The following is a 19062-nucleotide window of genomic DNA, read 5'->3' as shown; positions in this document are numbered from 1 at the left end:
AGCGCGGACACGCGTCGGCTCCTCCCGCACTGCGGGGGCGGGGCGGGGCCGGGCGGCGCATGCGCGGAGCGGGCGGCGCTCGCGTGACCTTGTTGTGCGGCGGGCGCGATGCGGGCGGTCGGGCTGCGGCTGCGGCTCGTGCTGCTGCTCGGGATGCTGCTGCTGGGCGGCCCGGGCGGCTCGGCGGAGCAGGGCGGGCTGCCGGCCAAGAAGCTGCGCATGGCCTACGCCACCGGGCCGCTGCTCAAGTTCCAGATCTGGTGAGCGCGCCGCAAAATGGCGGCGCCGGGCGGGACGGGCATCCAGCGCGGCTAGGCCCCGAGCCGCGGGGCGGGCGGGCGGACCGGGCCTGGGCCGTGGTGGCGGGCGGCGGCTTCAGCGCGAGGCGGCGGTTGCCGGGGATGGGGGCGGTGGCGGTGGCGGTGGAGGTGGGGGAGGCAGCGGGAGGGCCCGGCGGGGCGGATTGCTGCGGGCCGGATTGCTGCGGGCCGCCCCGTGACGCTCCTGTCCGCACGCAGCGTCTCCTGAGGCTACCGGCGGGTGTTTGAGGAGTACATGCGGGTCATCAGCCAGCGGTACCCCGACATCCGCATCGAGGGGGAGAACTACCTGCCCCAGCCCATCTATAGGTAAGCGCCGCTCGCTGCTCGCTCTCCGCCGCGCACGCCTGTCTCGGTGCTGCCATCGCGTGCGTTCGCAGTTAACCAAAATGGAAACGTCCGGAGGCCTATCGAGCCGCTCCGCCTGCACGGCAGCTCCTGGGCGCCCTTTGGACGGCCGTGCGCTGACACCGCCTGCGGAGCGCCACGGTCCGTGGGATGCGGCCTGATGGACACGGCCGGCTGTGCCACCGGGCAGCCTGAAGGGAAACACCGGGAGCACGGTTTGCAGCTTTTGTCGCGGTGTATCTGCACGTAATTCCCACCTGTTACCTGCACATATATTCCCACTTGTTACCTGCACATATATTCCCACTTGTTACCTGCACATACATCCCCACTTGTTACCTGCACATACATTCCCACTTGTTACCTGCACATACATTCCCACTCGTTATCTCTGTGGCTCACCCTGTGTCCCACGGCACGCTGAGGCTGTAGGGGCTGCAGCTGTGCCTGATGGCTGCTCGTGCGGAGGGGGCTCTGAAGCACAGCATGAGCAGTGTGCACGTGCTGCTGTTTAAACATTGGTGTGCCTGCTGGGCAGTGATGCCGGAGTTTGTGCTGTGGCTCATGAGCCGTTTCCTGACCTAATTGCCATAATAGTGACAATGTTTGGAAGGGTACCAGACTGAAAACTGCAATGTTAATTTCCTTTCTGGCTGTGGATCTCCCTCCAGCAGTGAACTGTAGAGTTCTGGAAACCAGAAAACTGCAAGTGTTGCCTGTCAGCTCTGTGTGTATCTGTAACATGTAACAGCTTCTTTTAGATACAAATGTATCAGCCGGTTTAGATACATGGAAGCTGAAAGCAGACTTCTGTTTGAGGTCTGGTTGGAAAAAAAGAGCCAATCCGCCTCTTTGGCACACACTGGTGCCATCCTGAGGGTGTGTGTTCCTGTTACTATGCATTGCTTTTGGGGCCTTCGTGAATCATTTACAGGCATGTAAATTTACTTGAAAAGTTCTCTGTTTCCTCTGAAACACAATGGCACGTTATGAAAACTGCTCTGATGGGGCAAATGGCAGCAGTGTGTGGTGAAGCATAACTGGGAACCTCCTAAGTCACTTTTGTTTGTTGTCTTTTAATAGGCACATAGCATCCTTCCTGTCTGTCTTCAAACTAGTATTAATAGGCTTAATAATTGTCGGCAAGGATCCATTTGCTTTCTTTGGCATGCAAGCTCCAAGCATCTGGCAGTGGGGCCAAGAAAACAAGGTAAACTGCAGACTGTCTTCTGTTTTTGAAAAGCTATGTCAGAATGGATTTGTGAGAATGCTGTGGGGAACTGAGCGCTGTCACTGACCTGACTTTCATGCACTGATCTCAACAGAGCCCTCGGGCTCCTGTGGCTTTTGGTTTGATTCCTAGCATTTTTCCAAGCTGGTGACGCTGTAGAAGGACATCTGCAGTCAGCACTGCTGGTAAAGATGCAGCATGGGTTGCTAAAGGAAGGCAGCAGTTACTAAGAGCACCGTGGTTTTATTTTTTATTTACTAATGGCTCGGGTAGAGTTTCATGCTGGTGCTGCTAAAACTGCTGCTTCCTTTCTCTGTTGTCTTACGACTGTTTTGTAGTTCTTGCTTTCATCTGGTTTTAAAATGAATTAGGTGTGCAATTTCATGGTTAGAAAGATCAAATTGAAATTCTATGGGTTTTTTGCAGAACATACTTGGGCATGACAGACTGTTCCTTGTGGGATGAATACCCCTGTGAGTCAGTGCTGATGATGCGAGCGGATTCATGTCATCGTGCTCTGATTTAGAATAACCTTATTCCGGGTTTATTTTACTGAGCAAAAGCAATGTTAAGCTTGATAACCTTTACATGTTCTGCTGGCGCACAGACTTTCAAGCAGCTACCCGGTGTGGTGGGGCTGTGTCTTGAGCCAGCTGGAATGGACAGAAGATGTAACGTATCCTGCTTGAGTACACAGACTAAGAGCAGGGCTGAGCTGGGCAGGTTGCAGTCTGCCTGTGATGGTCTGAGCAATGAATGCCCCCTGTGCTAACCTCATTGGTATTGCAGCAAGCAGCGTGAATGTGCATGGAAAGGGGATTAGAGGTGGTGTGTTGCTGAGGATTGCATCATTTCATCCTGAGACACTACAATACAGGCAGTTCTAAATGATCACTTTAAAGAAATGCTCCAGGGTTGACAGTTGGCATGAATAGAAGAAATTTAACCTTGTCTGGCCCCTGCGATCAGCGTTAAATTTGAGTGTTACTCTGAAAATGACAGGCAACTTGTAGGGACAGCTGTGCTGCCTCAGCCATGTGCTTCTGCAGACTGGCTGCTAAGGTGGGCAGGGGTTTGAGGAGGAAGGGGGCAGGAGGGTGGAATTTGCCTCTTTGAATTATGAGCTGATTTTGGAGCTGTTTTGATGCCTGTCCTGGGAAGATGGTGTGCAAAATCTTTGCAGAAAAAGAAGGTGAAAGGAAGATTGCCGTGCCACCCTAAGGCCACGTGATACAATTGCAGGGGGAAGTTCAGGGGTGCACGTACATTTACAGCACTTGTTACAAGTGAAGAAAATAAGCTATGACTTACATGGCCGAAGTGTCTGGGATTCTCTCTGTTCTCTTCCAGGTTTATGCTTGTATGATGGTTTTCTTCCTGAGCAACATGATTGAGAACCAGTGTATGTCAACGGGTGCATTTGAAATAACTTTGAATGGTGAGACAACAAGTTCCTGCTCTGGGGTCCTTGTGCTGCATGTGTACACTCAGATCTGTGAGAGCTGCTGTCAGGAGTGAGGGGTGGTGCTGTGCAATGTGATGTGTGTGGTAGTGCCTTCCATTTTGAAGCTATGGGTGTTATAACAATTGATGAAAATCACGTAAGTCTTATAATGTCATTTATACTTAATTGCATCTATTTAAAAATGAAAAAAAAACATATTTAAGGGAATATTTGATCGCATGGAGTAACTATATTATGTTTTCTTTGCTTGTGATGTGCATTAAGGAAGAAGTCATCAACTAGGGAAGCAGTTCATTAGATGTTTCCCTGTCCTGTTTTATTATAAGGCTTAGACCTTCAGTCACGGTGAAGCTGCTGGTATTCCCAGAATTTCCATCACGAGGGAGCAGCAGTATGATTTCTCAGGTTAACAGTCTGTGGATCTTCTGCCTTCGAGTAATTCTGCGGTTTTAGAGATTACGTAAGCTTGCAGATGACAGAATTTTTCAGGCTGTAGGTATGAGTCTGTCTGGCTCAGTGTTTTGTTTCTCAGTTTATAATGGTGCAGGGTGCATTTCAGTGTCGTAGTTCCTAAGTCAAGCTGTATACTCCAGAGCCTACGTAAAGACTGACCACGCTGTATCAGTAGTTGAACTTGGTCCTAAATCTCAGATCTGAATTGGTAGCAGAGCCTTCCTGGGGCTGTGGTTTGGAGACTTGGGATGCTATCCTGCCACTCACTGTTAGGTTTTTAGACATTCTGCTCATAGGCATGGATATTTCCAATCTCTAAATTCATATGGCAGACTTCTAAATGGAAGTGCTAGACTCTTGCTTTGTGTTGTAGCCTATCCAGAGACCTGAAGCACTGTTGAGGCAGATATTGCAACATAAAGTAGTACCAGCTTGCATAACTTCCTCAGTCTTGTTTGTTTAATGTCGCTTGATATGTTTCTGACTTCCTCAGTGTAATTGTGCTTTCTCCCTTCCTGTGTTTTGCGATAGATGTTCCAGTGTGGTCTAAGCTAGAGTCTGGCCACCTTCCTTCCATGCAGCAGCTTGTACAAATTCTTGATAATGAAATGAAGCTCAATGTGCACATGGAGTCAATGCCTCACCATCGATCATAGCCCCATCTATCAGCACTGAAACTTCTTGTAAGTCTTGCACCCATCAACCGGTGGCTCTGGACTCAGATGTAAATCGGTTTTGATATTTGTTCATTGAAAAGTGTTTAAAGGAAAAAAAAGTGCTAGGAATTTTCAGTTGGTCCCACCTGCAGTAGTGAATGGCCTGGCTGTGTTCAGACACCTGCACAGGCTTCCTTTGGAGCTCTGTTTAACAGTTCACCTTCTGCAGAATGGCGGTTACCTAGGTAAGGGCATGGTATGTGGAGGTGTGCTTTGGGGAAGCCTGAGCACTGCCCAAGAACTTCAGGCAGCCTCACCCCTTGTAGGAAACAATGTTGTGTAACCAGGGCTTGCTGTGCTGTTGCTCTTTGCTCAGGGCTCGGCCTTTTGACCACTAAGCCCACATTCCTGCCCGATTGATCTCTCCCTCCACTGGTACTCGTGCAGCTTTGTGGACTGGGGAGAGCAGTTCAGAGAGATTGTTACTTTGGCAGTGCCAGTGCCGGAAATAAGATCCATCATGGATTTCTGAGTTGTGCAGATGTGCCCTTTTTGTTAGGGCTGGCTGACCGGAGCCCAGTGTTGTTGCTGATGGTGCTGCTGTGTCTCTATTTCCAGGCATTAAGCGGTGATTTCCCGGGCCGCGTGTCTCAGACCAATGAAGGCCTGTACTGAAGACAGCTTGCTGTTGGTACAGACTGGATGCTTCTCTTGCAGTCACGTTGTGCCTCCTGAAAAAACCTTAATGAAAGAACTCTTTCAGTGCTGGCGTGTTTCCAGATACTGCACATTCATGGAGTGCAATAATACTGTATAGTTTTTTTAAGATTTCATTCGACCAGTTCATAGCTCGACAATGCAGGCATTACTAATTGTAACTTATTTTATATTCATGTTTCACGCGGTGGCAGATTGAGTTGATACCTGATTTTTCCCTTGGAAGAAGTTTGTTTAATCTGTTGTATTTTATATGGATTTATGTTCATTTTGTAGTTTAAAATGAAGTTACAGGAATGTCTGATGTTGTCCTAAGCTGTTAAGTAATCGGCAGCCACCTGTCAAATATCTCTGATGTGATAAAAGCAGGTTTGTATATTTTTCAAAATATATGGCAGAGTTGAACAGTGCATTATATACTAAATTATATGTACAAAATTATATGTGGAGTTGTCACAGAGTTATCTAGATCAATCTGTGCCCATGACAGGGGGCAGCAGGCCTGTAGGCCCCCGGCCCCCAAATGGGAAGGGAAAAGGGGAAGGGTGGGGAGATGGGAGCTGGGCCCAAAAACAGAACAATGGCAATGATCTGAGGAGGAAAACTTAATTTTACTAAATATGATATCGGAATGCAAGATAACACAGTATATTACCATATAATTGAAACTGAGGCTAATCAAATAAGAGAGAGAATGTCCGAAACTGAGAGGTCTACTTTGAGCTGAAGGCGCACGGCTGGGGAGCACAGCCACACACTGCCAGGAAGCGAGAGAGAGCCAGAGAGCCAGATCACGTCTTCCTCCCGTGGCTTGTCATCCTCTCTGACCGTGAGGTCCCCTGGGATATGCAGTTCTTCTCTTCTGAGAGCCAGGTATCTGGAAGGTTGTCAGTCCACAGAAGTGGATTATTAACGCTTTAATAGCCGTGCTTTAAGTTCTGGTATGATGTGGAATACCGATAGCAAAATTACAAAACCATGACAAATAATTGCATTGTTTTGTCAATTCAGTAAAAATTAAAGTCAGCTGCTTTTCAAGTGGTGTTGGCCAGCTTGAGAGGTTTTTCCGTGGCCATTCTGAAGAGTTTAGAAGCTGGGACTTTCTACTGTCCAAAACAGAAATAGGAAATGAAATTGAAATAAAGAATTCTCATTGGCTGTGTGAAGTACCTTGTGAGTTGCTGATGGTGATGATATTCTTAGAACTGTAACTGAAAAATGCATAAAAAGTCCACTTCCCAGAGCTGTTAATGGTGTGATGTGTTGGTTGTCTTGTATGAGCCCTTTTCTGCAGCCGTGTTCTGTTTGCTTTTGGTGGCCAGCTGTTTTCCTACCGAAATGCAGCAGTGTTTGCAGAAGCACCTGGTGCTGCCTTTTCCTGCTGGACTGCAGCAGGTGCCTGTGTGGGCCATGGGGGCTGTATGCAGCCTGAGTGCCCACCTGCAGACCCAGTGCCTGACAGCCGGGCACAGCACAGCACTGCTTGGGGCGAGGAGTTGCATTGTGTGGGGTGGGGGTGGTTTGCAAGATGTGGCTCTGAAAGGGGCACGGTGGATGTTGGGCGGCTGCAGCTGTTGCCAAGGTGACCCCATCGGTGTCAGGTGCCATCCTGGGGCTGTAGTCATAGAATCATTAAGGTTGGGAAAGACCACTAAGATCATCTAGTGAATCATCAGCCCATCACCACCATGTCCACTCAACTCTATGACTCCGTGTCACTGCAACTCTAGCCCAAGAGCCCCCACGATGGAGCTGAGGCTTCTCCTGGGCATGGTGCACTTGGTTCTCTGCCAGGGCTGAGCTGCTAGAGCTGCAGCACCTGCTTTGGATGCTCCTGTGACCCCTGTTAAGGCCATCCTGCCAGTGACAACTGGCAGGAACTGGCACTGCTGCCCAGGGGGTGGAGTTGCCGTCCCTAGAGTTGTTCAGGAACAATGGAGGTGTAGCACTGTGGGAAATGGTCTGTGGCATTGTGTTGGTGGGTTGGGTTTGGTGATCATAGAGGTTCTATGAGAGCTGCAGAGCTGCTGGCAGTCCGGCTTTGAGCTCCCAGGGCAATGTCTCGCCTTGTGAAGGTACAGATGTCTCATTCTCCATCTGTTTTTTGTCCTTGCTCCAAACTACAGGATTTCACACCCCTTGTAAAGCTACTTATGTGCTTCCTGGGTCCTCCTTATCATGCACTGCCTTTTGATGGAGGGGGGAGAGCTTCTGTGGGCTGGGGCAGTAAATCAGACAGGAGCTGTAACAAGGACAGCAGTCACTGTGAGTACTGTCTGACCCACCTTGGGGCTTAGGGAAGCATTTAAGTAAGGTTTTGAGTAACCCCAGAACTCTGTCCATCCAACTGAAAGAATACACTATGTCAGTTGCTACAAAGGTGTTGCTAATCACAACCATTAAACATGCAGTGGCCTCAGAACCTGTTTGATTATAGGATGAACTTGTTTTTTTTACCTCTTCTGAAACAGATAAGCCAAAGTTTGTAGTGTGGATAGAGTTTTTAGTTTCTCATTAATTATGTTCCTAAGTCAGATCAGACAAAGCAAATACGTGCACAGATGTGTTGCTAGGCTGTGATTTTCCATGAGCTGTTTGCCTGTCACCCTGGTGATGCCCATGATCTGTTCACTGCCCACAGTATTGTTCCTTTCATCTGTGCAAGATCGCATAATGAGGTGTGGGGTTAGGAATGTGAGAACCTTAGCTGATGTTCATTAAATGCGCCAGAAGTACAGCCTAGGTTTCTCATTGCGGGGAACAGGCTGACTTGTGTTTCAGTCTTGCTGCAGTTGCTCTGGGCTGCAGGGTCCACTGAATAGATTTGGTTTAATGGGGGACCAAGCCCATGAATGCTATTCCTTGATTGCTGCCCCCCGAACAGTGAAATGGAAGAAAAGAGCCTCGATAGTCACTAAAAAGGATCAATATGTGCTGGGGGCCAGACACCAGCTGGCTTTGTAATATTGGTGTGCTTTAACCAGGAGGGCTGAACTCAGTGCTTCCTTGTGCTCAGCTTCAGGCAGCGGGCATCCCAAGCCTGCTAACAGCCTCCAGCAGCATCCAAGGGGTAATGCCGAGTGTGAACACGCGCTGTTTCCCATTTGCCCCCTCCAGTGTCCCAGGCTCCAGAAAGCACCCAGCACAGAGCTTTCTGGATGCTCTGTGTTTTCTGTGAGCTCAGTAATCCTGACAGGATTTCTCTTCCTTGGATTGCTATGCTGAGCGTGTCTTTGTTGGGGAAGGTCCCATGAGCAGCACTGTGGGCTGGCAACAGGGTGTCCTGGTGTTGAATTCACAGCTTTAAGCTTTCCTCTGCTAGGTAGTGCTACTTATGATTTTAAAATGAAGGTGTAAAAACCCATTTATGTAACTAAGCCATATTCAAGCACTTGAGATCAATTTCACCATGTCCAAAGTGGATGTTAAATAATGATCCTGATAGGCAGATTCAAGCTTGAGCTCGGCTTGTTAAGCATAAAGGAAAATGACGTAGAGATGGTGGAGCTGCTGTGACCTGGGTGTGGGTCGGGGAAGACAGAAATACCCTTTGCACTCCTGAGTACAGTTATGGAAACAGAGGACAGGGGCAGGTTACATTGCCCTGGGATGAGGCTCATGGTGCAGCGTGTGGCTGCCTGGCTGTGGCGCCTGTTTGCAGAGGTGTTAGCAGAGCCACCGTACTGCTCATTAGCAGGAGCTCGCAGGCAGTGTCTGCCTTGGACTGGTGGTCTTCATTTCTGAACCCGTTATAAGTGTGAACTTAATGAGTATAGTATGTTTATCCAAAGCCTAATTTGACATAGATTGGATTTATTTATTTATTTATTTAACTCATTATCGGTGCTGCATTTACGGCTGTGTATAGTAAAAATTGATTTAATACAACATGTTTTCTGACCCATAGCCAGGGGAAGCTGATAAACTGTGGGACAGAGAAGGGCCGTCTGTGTATTGCCATGCTCCTCAGTGTCTGCGGTGTTCCCATGTTTCCCATGGCCTCAGAGCTGCCCTGGGGCAGTGGCTGCCACTCATTCATGGTGCAGGAAAGACTGCAGCACACAGCAGCACTGGCACAGGGACTGCTGCAGCACAGGAGGCCTCCGCTGCCACTTCTGCTGTTCTCTCTTTTGCAGATGCCTCAGCAGAAGCATATGCTTAGGGTCTAACATCCTACCCTGCAAAATGGCAGGCCTGGTTTGGGGCTGTCAGGAGGCAGTTGCGTTGGATGAGGCACCAGGGGTCCTTGGCTTCCTTTGCCATTGCCCCATTCCCACATGTTCCTGTCCATGATCGGGGTCTGGGTTATGTGTGTTGTCCCCACTCCAGAGGGTGCATGCGGCTGGTGGCCCTGCAGTGCTGGTGCAGACTACAAGAGCAGCTTCTGTCACCCTGGCTGTGCCTGCCTTGCACCGCACTCCTGACCATGCTGACCACAGGTGCTCGTGCAGCAGCCATCTGCCCGCCTCGGCTTTGTTTGGTGAAGCCACTCCTCGCCCTGCGTCACGGTGCCAGGAGTCCAGCCCACGGCGCTCCTCCCTGCCTGCCATGGGTGGGAGCATCAGCCATCCGGCACCTCTGGGTGCATCCCCCTGGGCGCGGAGCAAAATCTGATGGAAGCGGTGAGGCTGAGAGTGCTGAAAATGCCACCGGCAATGGGCAGCATCTGGGATGGTTGCAGAGGTCTTCTGGAGTGGACAGAGTGCCCTTTAGAGGACTGATGTAGGTGTTTGTGGCCAGTGTGCGGCTGCGGGAGGGCTGGAGCTTCTGTCCCTTCTCACCAGCACGGCCACACATCTCCTTGCTGCAGGGCTCCTCTGCCGGGGCTGCACAGGGAGCATGGTCAGTGTGCTGTGTGCTGTGCTGCACGCGCTGCTCAGCTGCCTCATCCCCCCTGCCAACCTGCTGGTGATTGTGGCTGTCTGCCAGTTGCTGAGGAAGCACCCAGGCTCCGGCTACATCTACGTGCTCAACCTGGCCACCGCCGACCTGCTGGTGGGTGTGATGTGCATCACTGAGGCCCTGGACGATGTTCTGGATGGGGACTTTGACCGCAGCAAGTCCTTCTGCCTCCTGCGCATCTCGCTGAGCATGACGCCGTGCATTGGCTCCATCCTGACTCTGCTGCTCATCTCCCTGGACAGGTACCTGGCAGTGAGGCTGCCACTCTCCTACCGCACGCTTCCGAAGAAAGCACCCATGGCCCTCTCCCTCATCTTCCTCTGGATACTCGCCTTCCTCCTTGGGCACTTACCTCTCATCTTTCCCTCCCTTCAGCAAAGCAACTACACAGGCTATTGTGGGCTGCTCTCTGTGGCCAGGAGCGAGTACCTTTACACCCTCTGCTTCGGCGTCTTTGCTCCATCCCTGCTAGTGCTGCTGTGCCTGCACATCTCAGTGTGCAGCATTGCCTACACTCGGCACACACGGTCGCCTCACTCCTGCGCCCAGCCTGGGCCCCTCCGCGCCCGCCTGCGGCACTTCAAGGCGCTGCGCACTGTGCTCTTTGTCCTCGTCGGCTTCGGGCTCTCGTGGGGCCCATACCTCGTGGGGGGCACCGTGCAGGCTGCCTGCCGCTCCTGCGACCTGTCTGGTGCACTCAAGGACTCACTCTTCATCCTGGGCGAGACCAACTCCCTCCTTAACCCTCTCATCTACGCCCTGCACAGCAGAGACATCCGCAGCCACCTCGCCAAACTGCTCGGCTGCAGGCAGAGGGGCCGAGGGCAGCCCGTGGCCTCCAGCATCCGCACCGTGGGTGGTGGGAGCTGGCCCGGGACATCTGGGCTGTGAGGGGTCCGCGTCCCATCACCCCCACGGCTGCAGGGCCTGCAGTGGGACAGTGGTGCTCAGTGTGGCTGCAAGCAGATCCCCCTACGGCAGCCTCTCATGTGGTGCCAGGGGCTGCTCACGGCCCATTACCCATGCACCCAAGCAAATGCTGCTGGGGCTGTTGGTTGCTTTGGTCAAACTGTGGCCTCTTATCCCTTATGAATGGGAGAACTACTGCATGCTGTGCTGTGCTGTGCCTGCAGCGGGCTGGACTGGACTGCTGTGTGCTGTTCTGTGCCTGCAGCTGGCCAGACACCCTGAAGTGCTCCCAGCAAGGGAATGTGGACACTGCTGGCACTGAGCCCTTTGTGAGTGCTGCTGAGTGCAGCGGTGCCATGCTGTGGCCTCAAAGCACCTCTTCCCCCTACCCTTGTCACAGGCCACGCCTCAGCCGGTTGCTTTTATCTTTGTGCCAAATTTATGGGCTGAAGTGAGTGCTCAGCCTAGGCTGGCTTCTGCTGGGAGACAGAAGGGAGTGCACTGACAAGCAGCGCTCTGACATCAGGCACACAGTCACTGTGCCCTGCACAAAACCTCCCAGCCAAGGCGCTCCTCACCACAAGCTGACACAGTGTGACCCAATGCTGGCTGCACCCCACCCCAAGCTGTTCCATCAGCAGAATGGCCCCAGGACTGCAGTGCCCACAGCAGGCAGGGCTGCGGGGCACTGAGATCAATGCCTGCCAGCACTGCGGCATCGAAATTCTCTGTCCGGCTCAACTCGCTTTGCCTTCACACCACACGTGCTGCTCAGACTGGAGTGTTTACTATTGCCCTGACTGAGCTGCACAGCTCTTCACTTACGTCAGAATTTGTGCAAAGGTACAAAATCTTTAAAGTCTGTGTGACGAGGTACGCTGGTGGCTTCATTTTGTCCCATTGCTCATTGGAAGGGAAGTTCAGGCAGCCCCGCAGCTTATCGATGAGTCGCAGGATCCTCACCCGCAAGGCCAGCAGCAGGAGCTCGTCCTCATCCAGCTGGGGGGGGCCACGCAGCTGGCCAGCCTGGCTGCCCTGAGAGAGTAGAGGGCATCAGAGCTGCTTTGGGGGCAGGACCAAGGCTGGGGCAATGCAGGGACATCTGCATGGGTAAGGAAGATTCCCTGGCTGCACTGCTGCTGCTGCAGGACCAGCTGAGTGTGCAGCTGGCTGTGCATGTAAGAAATACCTGCACTTTTGTTCCCACGTTGAATTTTGCTTGTTGCCCCATGGCAAGGAAGGAAACTGTGATTTTATCCTGGCCCATGATCCTGACCCCCACGTGCTGGTTCAAGGAGAGGAAGGTAGGGCTCAGTGGGGCACAGGGTCCCAGTGACGCTGTACTGCTTGGCCACATCCACCTCCTCACCCTGTTTCCTGCCCGGTCCAGGCACTGCCCTCCTGCGGTGTTCATTGTTATCCTAAAAGAGAGAAAAACCAACACTCCACAGCAAGGTGAGCACACTGCAGTTCTGCTGTCCCCAACACCCCAGGCGACAGGACCTGGTGCCAGCGCTCAGCAGGGACAGGACCTTGCTCAAGGCTCAGCACATACAGGACCTCATATAGTGTTTACCAAGCTGTGGCACAAGTTTGGGCCTGACACCCCAGCACACAGTGGGGCACAGCCCTTTGAGTGTGGGATTTGGAAACGGGGAGATCAATCTTCATTTTGTCCTGAGCACCTCCCAGCCAAGGAAGGCGTCCTGCCCTCACAGGATTCCCACCAACAAGGGCGTGCTGCATCAGCTCAGTGCTGCTGTGTCTGTTTTTTCCCAGTGGCATTAGTGTGTTTATAAAAACACACGTCCTCTCCCTGTCGATCACATCTCCCCTGTCGTGTATTTGCCTTTCAGTTTTGGAGTGCTGCTAAAAATACCCTCTATGATCTTTGAAAACATGCAGTGGGAGCAAAGCTGCTGTCTGACACCAACGTACCACACAGTGCCGTGCGGGTGGTAGCAGGTGCTCCTGCCGTTGGATGCAAATACTGCTTGTATCTCACTGTTACTTGCCTTGTCTTCCTGCACTATGCAAACAAACCGCTTTTTCTCTCGTACAACAATGACCGCCAGGTTTCCAGATGGATAGCTACCATCAGATAAGGCATTCACAACTCCTTTGTGTGCCTGGTTCATTGGTTATTGCATACCACGTATGTCAGAGTGCTGCTTTGGAGCGCATGGACTGATGCATTACCTGGGTTGTGGTGCTGCAGGCAGAACGATGGTGTGCTGCAGTCCCACCTGGGGAAGGGCCAAAGTCCTTTCCTGTATAAATGCTCTCTGTACACTGACAAAAATACCCTTTGCTGGCTTCTTAAGTAACAATCCAAGCAGAATTGCTTAGAAGCCTTAAAGACACATTTGTGAAATCTGTACCACTTAGGACTGAAAGCACAAGCCTGGCAAAGGGAAGCAGTGAGCTTAACATGAATGACAGAGAAAACAGGGGCAGGTCCCATTCTCACAAAGAAAAAAAAAAAGGAATGACCTGAGGGGAAAAAATTGCTTTGGCCCTGGAACTGACGTACACATATCCCAACTGTGGCTCTTTTCCACCTCATGGCTTGCGTCTCCAGCAGCCCTGGGATGAAGGCATCTGGAGGGCAGAGCAGAGCTGTCCCCAGCCTGGCTGGTGTGTTCCTTCAGCCGAGCACTGAGCACACAGCAGCCCTTTCTGCCTCGAAGTTACAGGCTGATCTGAAAGAATGTGATTCCAAGGGCTGCGTAAGTTCTTTCCCTGCTGCTGTTTTTGGATTGTAGAAGCGGAGAGCCAAGCTGCCCCATTATACAGCAGACTAGAACATACTGAAAGTTGTTGTATTTACAGCCCTGGACTGTTGTGGGCAAATGAGCCCCATAAAGGATACAATAACTGTGCTGTTCCATCTGGGAGCATGGTAAGAAACTTCCCTCCATGTCTGTAGTATTTCTCCAACAATTCATTCTTCGCTACCTAAGATTAGGAAAGATGTAATGAAATGAGTGGCTGCAGCCCGGTGCCCAGCCTCCCCTCTACAGCAGCAGCATGGGGCCCTGCAGCACGGTACAAGCCAGGTGCAGCCCTTTTCCTCTGGCAGCAGCCACTTGCCCTTCCGCCCATAACGGTGAAGTCGCAGCAGGTGATGCTGTAGGAGATGGGCTCCTCCTCAGGCTCTGCTGCTCTCTTGCCAGGCATCAGCGTCCAGCCTGTCGGGGATGGTGGCTCCTGAGAAAGCAGGTAGGAAATGGTGCCAAGCTGTGCTGGACCTGGGGAGCAAAGGGTGGGTTTGTGTGTTTGAGTAGGGCTGGCAGCTCTGCCAGTTAGTGGTACAGCAGCCTTATTGCCTTGACATCCTTAGTGAACAGATGCCTATAGTTGAAATCCAGTTTGTCTGTTCTTAACCAAAATGATTTGGGTTTTATTCACTAGATCTGGAAAGCTGCTCAGTCACTCACAGCCCGAGCTGGGAATTTGCAGAATGTTCTCTTTGTTGGGCAAACATACATCAGCCCTTTCCTGGCAGTTTCTACCTCCCAAGCCTTGGCTTCAGCAAATTCTTGCTCTGTAAGGTCAGTTTCTGTGCGTCTTGGCTGAAATGTTTGAGTGCAAGTAATGAAAGTCACTGGAACTGCTTTTGCTTTTGCTTTTGCTTGTTTGTTTTTTTTTTCACATGTGAGATAATTTAACATAGTAGCATCTGATTTAATGAGATTGGACACTGGACAATGAGCTAACACATTGCTGCGTACTTCCTCCCATTCCATTAGTGAGTATTAGAGGCAAGCAATTGCATAAAATTCATTGTTGTACCAAACAGACAGATACTTAAAAGAAATGCAAACTCACACTCGGCTACAGGTGTTGGCTCAGCTTCCAGGAAGGCTAACTGTCTGGCCATCTGTCTTTCCTGCTGCCTGGAAATAGAAGTGTTTGTGAGAGACATTTCATAAATCCCTCTTCAGAAGCTGGAGTGGGTACTGGGTGGACTTGCAGCAGAAACCCAAGTTTCAGAGCTCAGCACAAGTCTTGGAAACCGTGTGTTTGACTTCTGTGGATCTGAATTCAAAGCTGTCACAGTTTGAGCAGCAAAACAGAAATACAAATTCATGCATTGCTTTGGCACCTGGGGCAAAAACAAAACCCAAATATTGTCCTGCCATAGTGGCAGTTACATTTTGGGCCCCATCTGTGTCCAGGTTGGTAAGAGAAAAGCTGAGGGAGCCCAGGTGGAATATGAGCACGCATTGCCTAACTTTTAGAACACTCCTTCATTCCCTCTTGCTGTGCTCTCCTTTCTTAGCACTTCTTTTCCCTCCAGAGCAGCCTGTTCCCTACCCAAAGCGATCCCCAGCTGTCCCCGCAGCCACCGCAGTACCTCTGGTACGCTCTCTCCTTTGCCAGGTGTCTTTCAGCTTTGCTGCCGTGTGGCTTATGGGAATCTACAGAAATAGGGCCGCTCCCAGCACTTTCGTGTTTCTTCCTCTCATTTATGATGAACTCGTAGAGGTCTCGATTGCGTTTGCAGCAGAACTTCTGGAAGGCAGAGAGCAGTGTCACTGCAGCAGAGCTTCCCGGGGCCGGCCCCTCATTCTCCTCCTGCTCGCTGCTCCATAACCTGTGGTGGAGGGCAAATGTCCTCGAAGGAAGGGAATGGCCTCAGCACGCTTCCGCAGTACTCACACTTTGGAGCACAGTCCTCCTCTGCCTAAAGTGGAGGTAGGATGACAGAAGGAATTATCAGCACACAAATCCTTGTTTTACCTAGGGGAAGAAACGCTGCTCAAAACACAGTGTTGTAAAGTGTGTAAGAATGCTTAGACGTGCATCTCAATATGGCTCAAGGACTGGTCTGTGTGATGTTTATGAGATTCATTCATTCCAATTAGAGGGAAAGTTTCAGCTCATGTAGCATGCTGCAGCTGCATTGACACTTTCAAATATATTGCTCAGGGCTTCACAGAGAAAGAGCTCCCTGACTGCAGTGCTGTTGGTAGTAGAAACATCAGTGGGAATTTCCTTAGGAATCAGTGCAGACTCACTGACAAAAAGGCTGAGCGTGTTTGACCAGATGCAAGCTAGGGCTGCTGCACTGACGTGTTTAAGGATGGGTGCTAGACGCTTTGGAAGCTGCACCCGATTTTTTAAGATGTGTTTTGAAATAGGATTATAAAAGATGCAGCTGCCAGGAGCGCCGCTCAGCTCCGCTCAGACACTGCACCCCAAGCTGTGCCCTCCGTGGTGATGAAGCCATCCCTGGCAGTAAGGGTGGAGGGAGCATGCAGTAGCTGCACAGCAGCTGCTCTCTGCCTTCCACCATGCATAGTACCTCTGTTCAGATCCTCCTCTGACCATATGGTTCAAAAATACTTGGCTTCTCTGGAGCCCGATTCCTGCAAGCTCCTGTGCTTCCCCCTCTGTGTGTAGGATTACCTCTCCTGGGTCACCATACTCTGCTTGGGGTTACTTGGAGCTCTGTGCCCTGCCTGTGTATATTCTTTGACTGTATTCCTCCAGTTAAACACCTTTTGAATGTCTGGTTTAGTCAAAGAGCAGAATCTCCTGCTAGGAGATCCCCAGCACAGGATAGGGAGCGTGCCTCCTGCTGCTCAGTATGTACCATGAGCATCTTTTCAACATCCTGACAAAGGAGAAATCTCCCCTCGAGGGAGTCCTGCACAGACTGGACAAAAGGCATTATTTTCATCTCTCCTACATGGGACTCCAAGGAATTAATGGAGGAGCACCCAGCAGAGACTCACCTCGGCCCGCAGGCAGCCCCGCAGCACCTCGGGTCTGTAGGCCAGCGCGGCCGGCGGGCCGATGGAGGGCAGTGTGCACAGCGGCTGTGCCAGCAGCTCCACAAAGTCCTCTAGGAACTGGGAGGGGGAAAGAGTGCGGAGTCATAACCTTGTTCGAGGAAAAGAACATTAGGCATAAATGCATCGCTGTAGGGACTGAGTAGTTCTTACCTCCATGGCACACGTGATGTCCAGTCTGCTGGGCTCTCCTGGTGGAGCTGCAGGCAAGAGCAGTGCTGAGAGCTGCTGCACAGCATAGCCACGTTCCTTGGGGCCTCTCCATGGCCCTCTGGGGCTGCCCGGGGACTGAGCTGGGCTGCAACAGCTCAGGGAGGCCTGCTGCTTGGGGCCGGGGGTCTGGCATCACTACACCTGGGGGAACTTTTCCTGCTCCTGTGGTGCTGAGAAGGAGCAGGGAGGGCACTGGTTTCTGCATCTCTAGGTGCAGCCCGTGCTGCGTGTGTGCAAGGAGGGGCTTCAGGCTCAGAGGAAGCAGGGATGCCTCATGGTTGGGCATCTGCTACCGCCCTCCTAAATCCTTATTTTCAGAAAACAGGAGAAAGTTAGAATGTGTGTTTGGATGGGGTGGGGTGATGTTCCTGCCTGCCTGAACTGTGGGGGCTGTGGGGAACGCGCCGGGGCAGGGAGTGGAATGCAGTGCTGTGGAGCTGTGTAGGCAGTCAGAGGGCTGATGGATGTGGCTGCTGGATTGTATGAACCTTGTGAAACTGCAGTTTAAGGAGGTGCAGTTACCATCCTCTGCAACCAATCTGTGCTCACAGAGCCCCCGAGGAGCTGCCTGTCCGCACAGAGGCCTGCCTGCACTGAAGGGAAGCAGGGGCTGCTCGAGGTGATGCCCAGAGAGGCAGGGAGCGGGCAGAAGCCGGCACTACCGACTTCCTGGTGCCTCAGCCAGCGAGTGGGGCTGGTTGCTGAGCCCCAAGCTGCGCAGCCCAGCCGGGCAAGAGGAGGAGAAGGGCTGCAGTGTTGTGAGCTCTTCCGAGGCCCTGAAGCGCCTCTCCTTGGGGTCCATCGTGCTGTGCCGTGGGCTGGCAGGGAGTCCCCCAACCCCGCGCTCTGTCCCGCAGCTGTACCGGGCTGTTCTTACGCGGTTCTCTGCAGGCACGGTCCTGGAGCCAGCTCGCTTCTGTCCGCTGCGACGGCGACCTTCCCGGTGGCTTTTGCGTGGCACCGGCACCGGAACCGTCTGGCACTTCCATGTCCGTTCCCTGAGACAGAAACTCGTGCGTTAGTCCTGTGCAACGACTCCAAAGCAACCGCCTTGGAAGAAAATCGCATCACACCAAACTTTTCCCAACGTACCCGATCTCGACGCGGGCAGTGCGCGCCCGGAGGTGCGGCTGGGCCCCGCCTCGCTGCCGAGAAGGTGGATGCGCAGGGAGCTCCCCGGCCGCTCGGCCCCGCGCTGCTCCCCGCCTCCTCCGCCCGGCGGCGGTCCGAGCTGCCTTCTCCCGGTCCCGCTCGGTGTCGGCCGTTGCTGCGCCGCGTGCGGTCTCCGCGGTGACGCGGGGCGGTGGCACGGCGCGTGGTGCGGGGAGGCCGCGGGGACGCACGGGGCGGTGCTGCGTTGGTCCCCGCGGCTCCCGCGTTGGTGCTCAGAGCGGAGGATGCTCTCAGGAAGAGCTGCCAGCCGTGCGTCGCGTCAACGGAAAATCACTTCTCGGGCACCGCTCGGGTGCGGGAAGCGCCCGGGGCCCCGCGGTGAGCCGGGACGGAGGTGGTGGCGGGGCTGTGCTGGGATGGCCGGCGCTGCCGTGCTGCGTGCCGGGCCCGCTGGTGCTGCCGTGACTGGGGATGTCGGTGCTGCCGTGACACGGGGGTGGCTGGTGACGCAGAGCTGCCTCCCTGCTGGCAACGGCCGACCCTGGGGCAGCTCCACCAGCACTGGTGTTGCTGGTCATCACGGGTCTATTTTTATCCGGGTGCATTTCAGTCTGTTCCTAAGTCAGATGGCTTTGTTTGTGATCAGGAGTTTTGTAAAGAAACCCGGGACGGTGACGGTGATGTTTTAGAGTATGGTGAGAAAGTTCTGTAACCCCACGGGTGTGCGGCTGCCCGGGACCAGCACCTGTCTGTCTTTCGTGGCCTCGGATGGTGCCAGCAGGGGAGCCTGGAGCAGCTGGGACGGGTGACAGAACCAGTGCTGCCAGAGCAACTGCTGAGCTAATGGGGCAGCACATCACTTCTTGGCTGCACCACCCGAGGTACATCTCCTAAATTCAGTTTAAAGAAACTGCGTGTTGTGGGCTTTGGGTTT

General features: G+C 52.6%; 3 protein-coding genes across 3 annotated transcripts; 2 read left to right on the top strand and 1 right to left on the bottom strand.

The window, feature by feature from the left end:
- The first annotated feature begins 44 nt into the window (after positions 1-44).
- On the top strand, positions 45-6436 carry SELENOT (selenoprotein T). The gene is made up of 6 exons (XM_072343969.1): positions 45-260; positions 519-629; positions 1752-1878; positions 3250-3337; positions 4349-4500; positions 5092-6436. The coding sequence occupies exons 1-5, from the start codon at positions 109-111 to the stop codon at positions 4471-4473; spliced, it is 603 nt and encodes a 200-aa protein (XP_072200070.1). The 5' UTR covers positions 45-108; the 3' UTR covers positions 4474-4500; positions 5092-6436.
- A 3593-nt stretch (positions 6437-10029) lies between these two features.
- On the top strand, positions 10030-11049 carry LOC140255935 (glucose-dependent insulinotropic receptor-like). Its single transcript, XM_072343953.1, has one exon. The coding sequence runs from the start codon at positions 10030-10032 to the stop codon at positions 10981-10983; it is 954 nt and encodes a 317-aa protein (XP_072200054.1). The 3' UTR covers positions 10984-11049.
- A 723-nt stretch (positions 11050-11772) lies between these two features.
- Positions 11773-18510, bottom strand: ERICH6 (glutamate rich 6). The gene is made up of 12 exons (XM_072344671.1): positions 18108-18510; positions 17893-18013; positions 16956-17002; positions 16746-16862; positions 15602-15691; positions 15362-15519; positions 14833-14900; positions 14095-14252; positions 13874-13959; positions 12940-13092; positions 12191-12422; positions 11773-12036 (listed from the first exon to the last, which is right to left on the bottom strand). The coding sequence occupies exons 2-12, from the start codon at positions 18002-18004 to the stop codon at positions 11773-11775; spliced, it is 1485 nt and encodes a 494-aa protein (XP_072200772.1). The 5' UTR covers positions 18005-18013; positions 18108-18510.
- Positions 18511-19062: the final 552 nt, after the last annotated feature.

This window comes from Excalfactoria chinensis, chromosome 9 (genome assembly GCF_039878825.1).
Source record: "Excalfactoria chinensis isolate bCotChi1 chromosome 9, bCotChi1.hap2, whole genome shotgun sequence".
NCBI classification, from domain to species: Eukaryota; Metazoa; Chordata; class Aves; order Galliformes; family Phasianidae; genus Excalfactoria; species Excalfactoria chinensis.
Note: the sequence above shows the minus strand (reverse complement) of the source record. Positions and strands in the feature narration are given on the sequence as shown.

Excerpts from the sequence above, each read along its gene's own strand:
- LOC140255935 (XM_072343953.1), top strand. The coding sequence starts at position 10,030 with ATGGTCAGTGTGCTGTGTGCTGTGCTGCACGCGCTGCTCAGCTGCCTC.
- ERICH6 (XM_072344671.1), bottom strand. The coding sequence starts at position 18,004 with ATGGAAGTGCCAGACGGTTCCGGTGCCGGTGCCACGCAAAAGCCACCG. Across the intron at positions 16,863-16,955 it reads ACATCACGTGTGCCATGGAG|TTCCTAGAGGACTTTGTGGA; the intron begins GTAAGAACTACT and ends TCCCCCTCCCAG. Across the intron at positions 14,901-15,361 it reads AAGGAGAGAGCGTACCAGAG|GCAGCAGGAAAGACAGATGG; the intron begins GTACTGCGGTGG and ends TTCTATTTCCAG.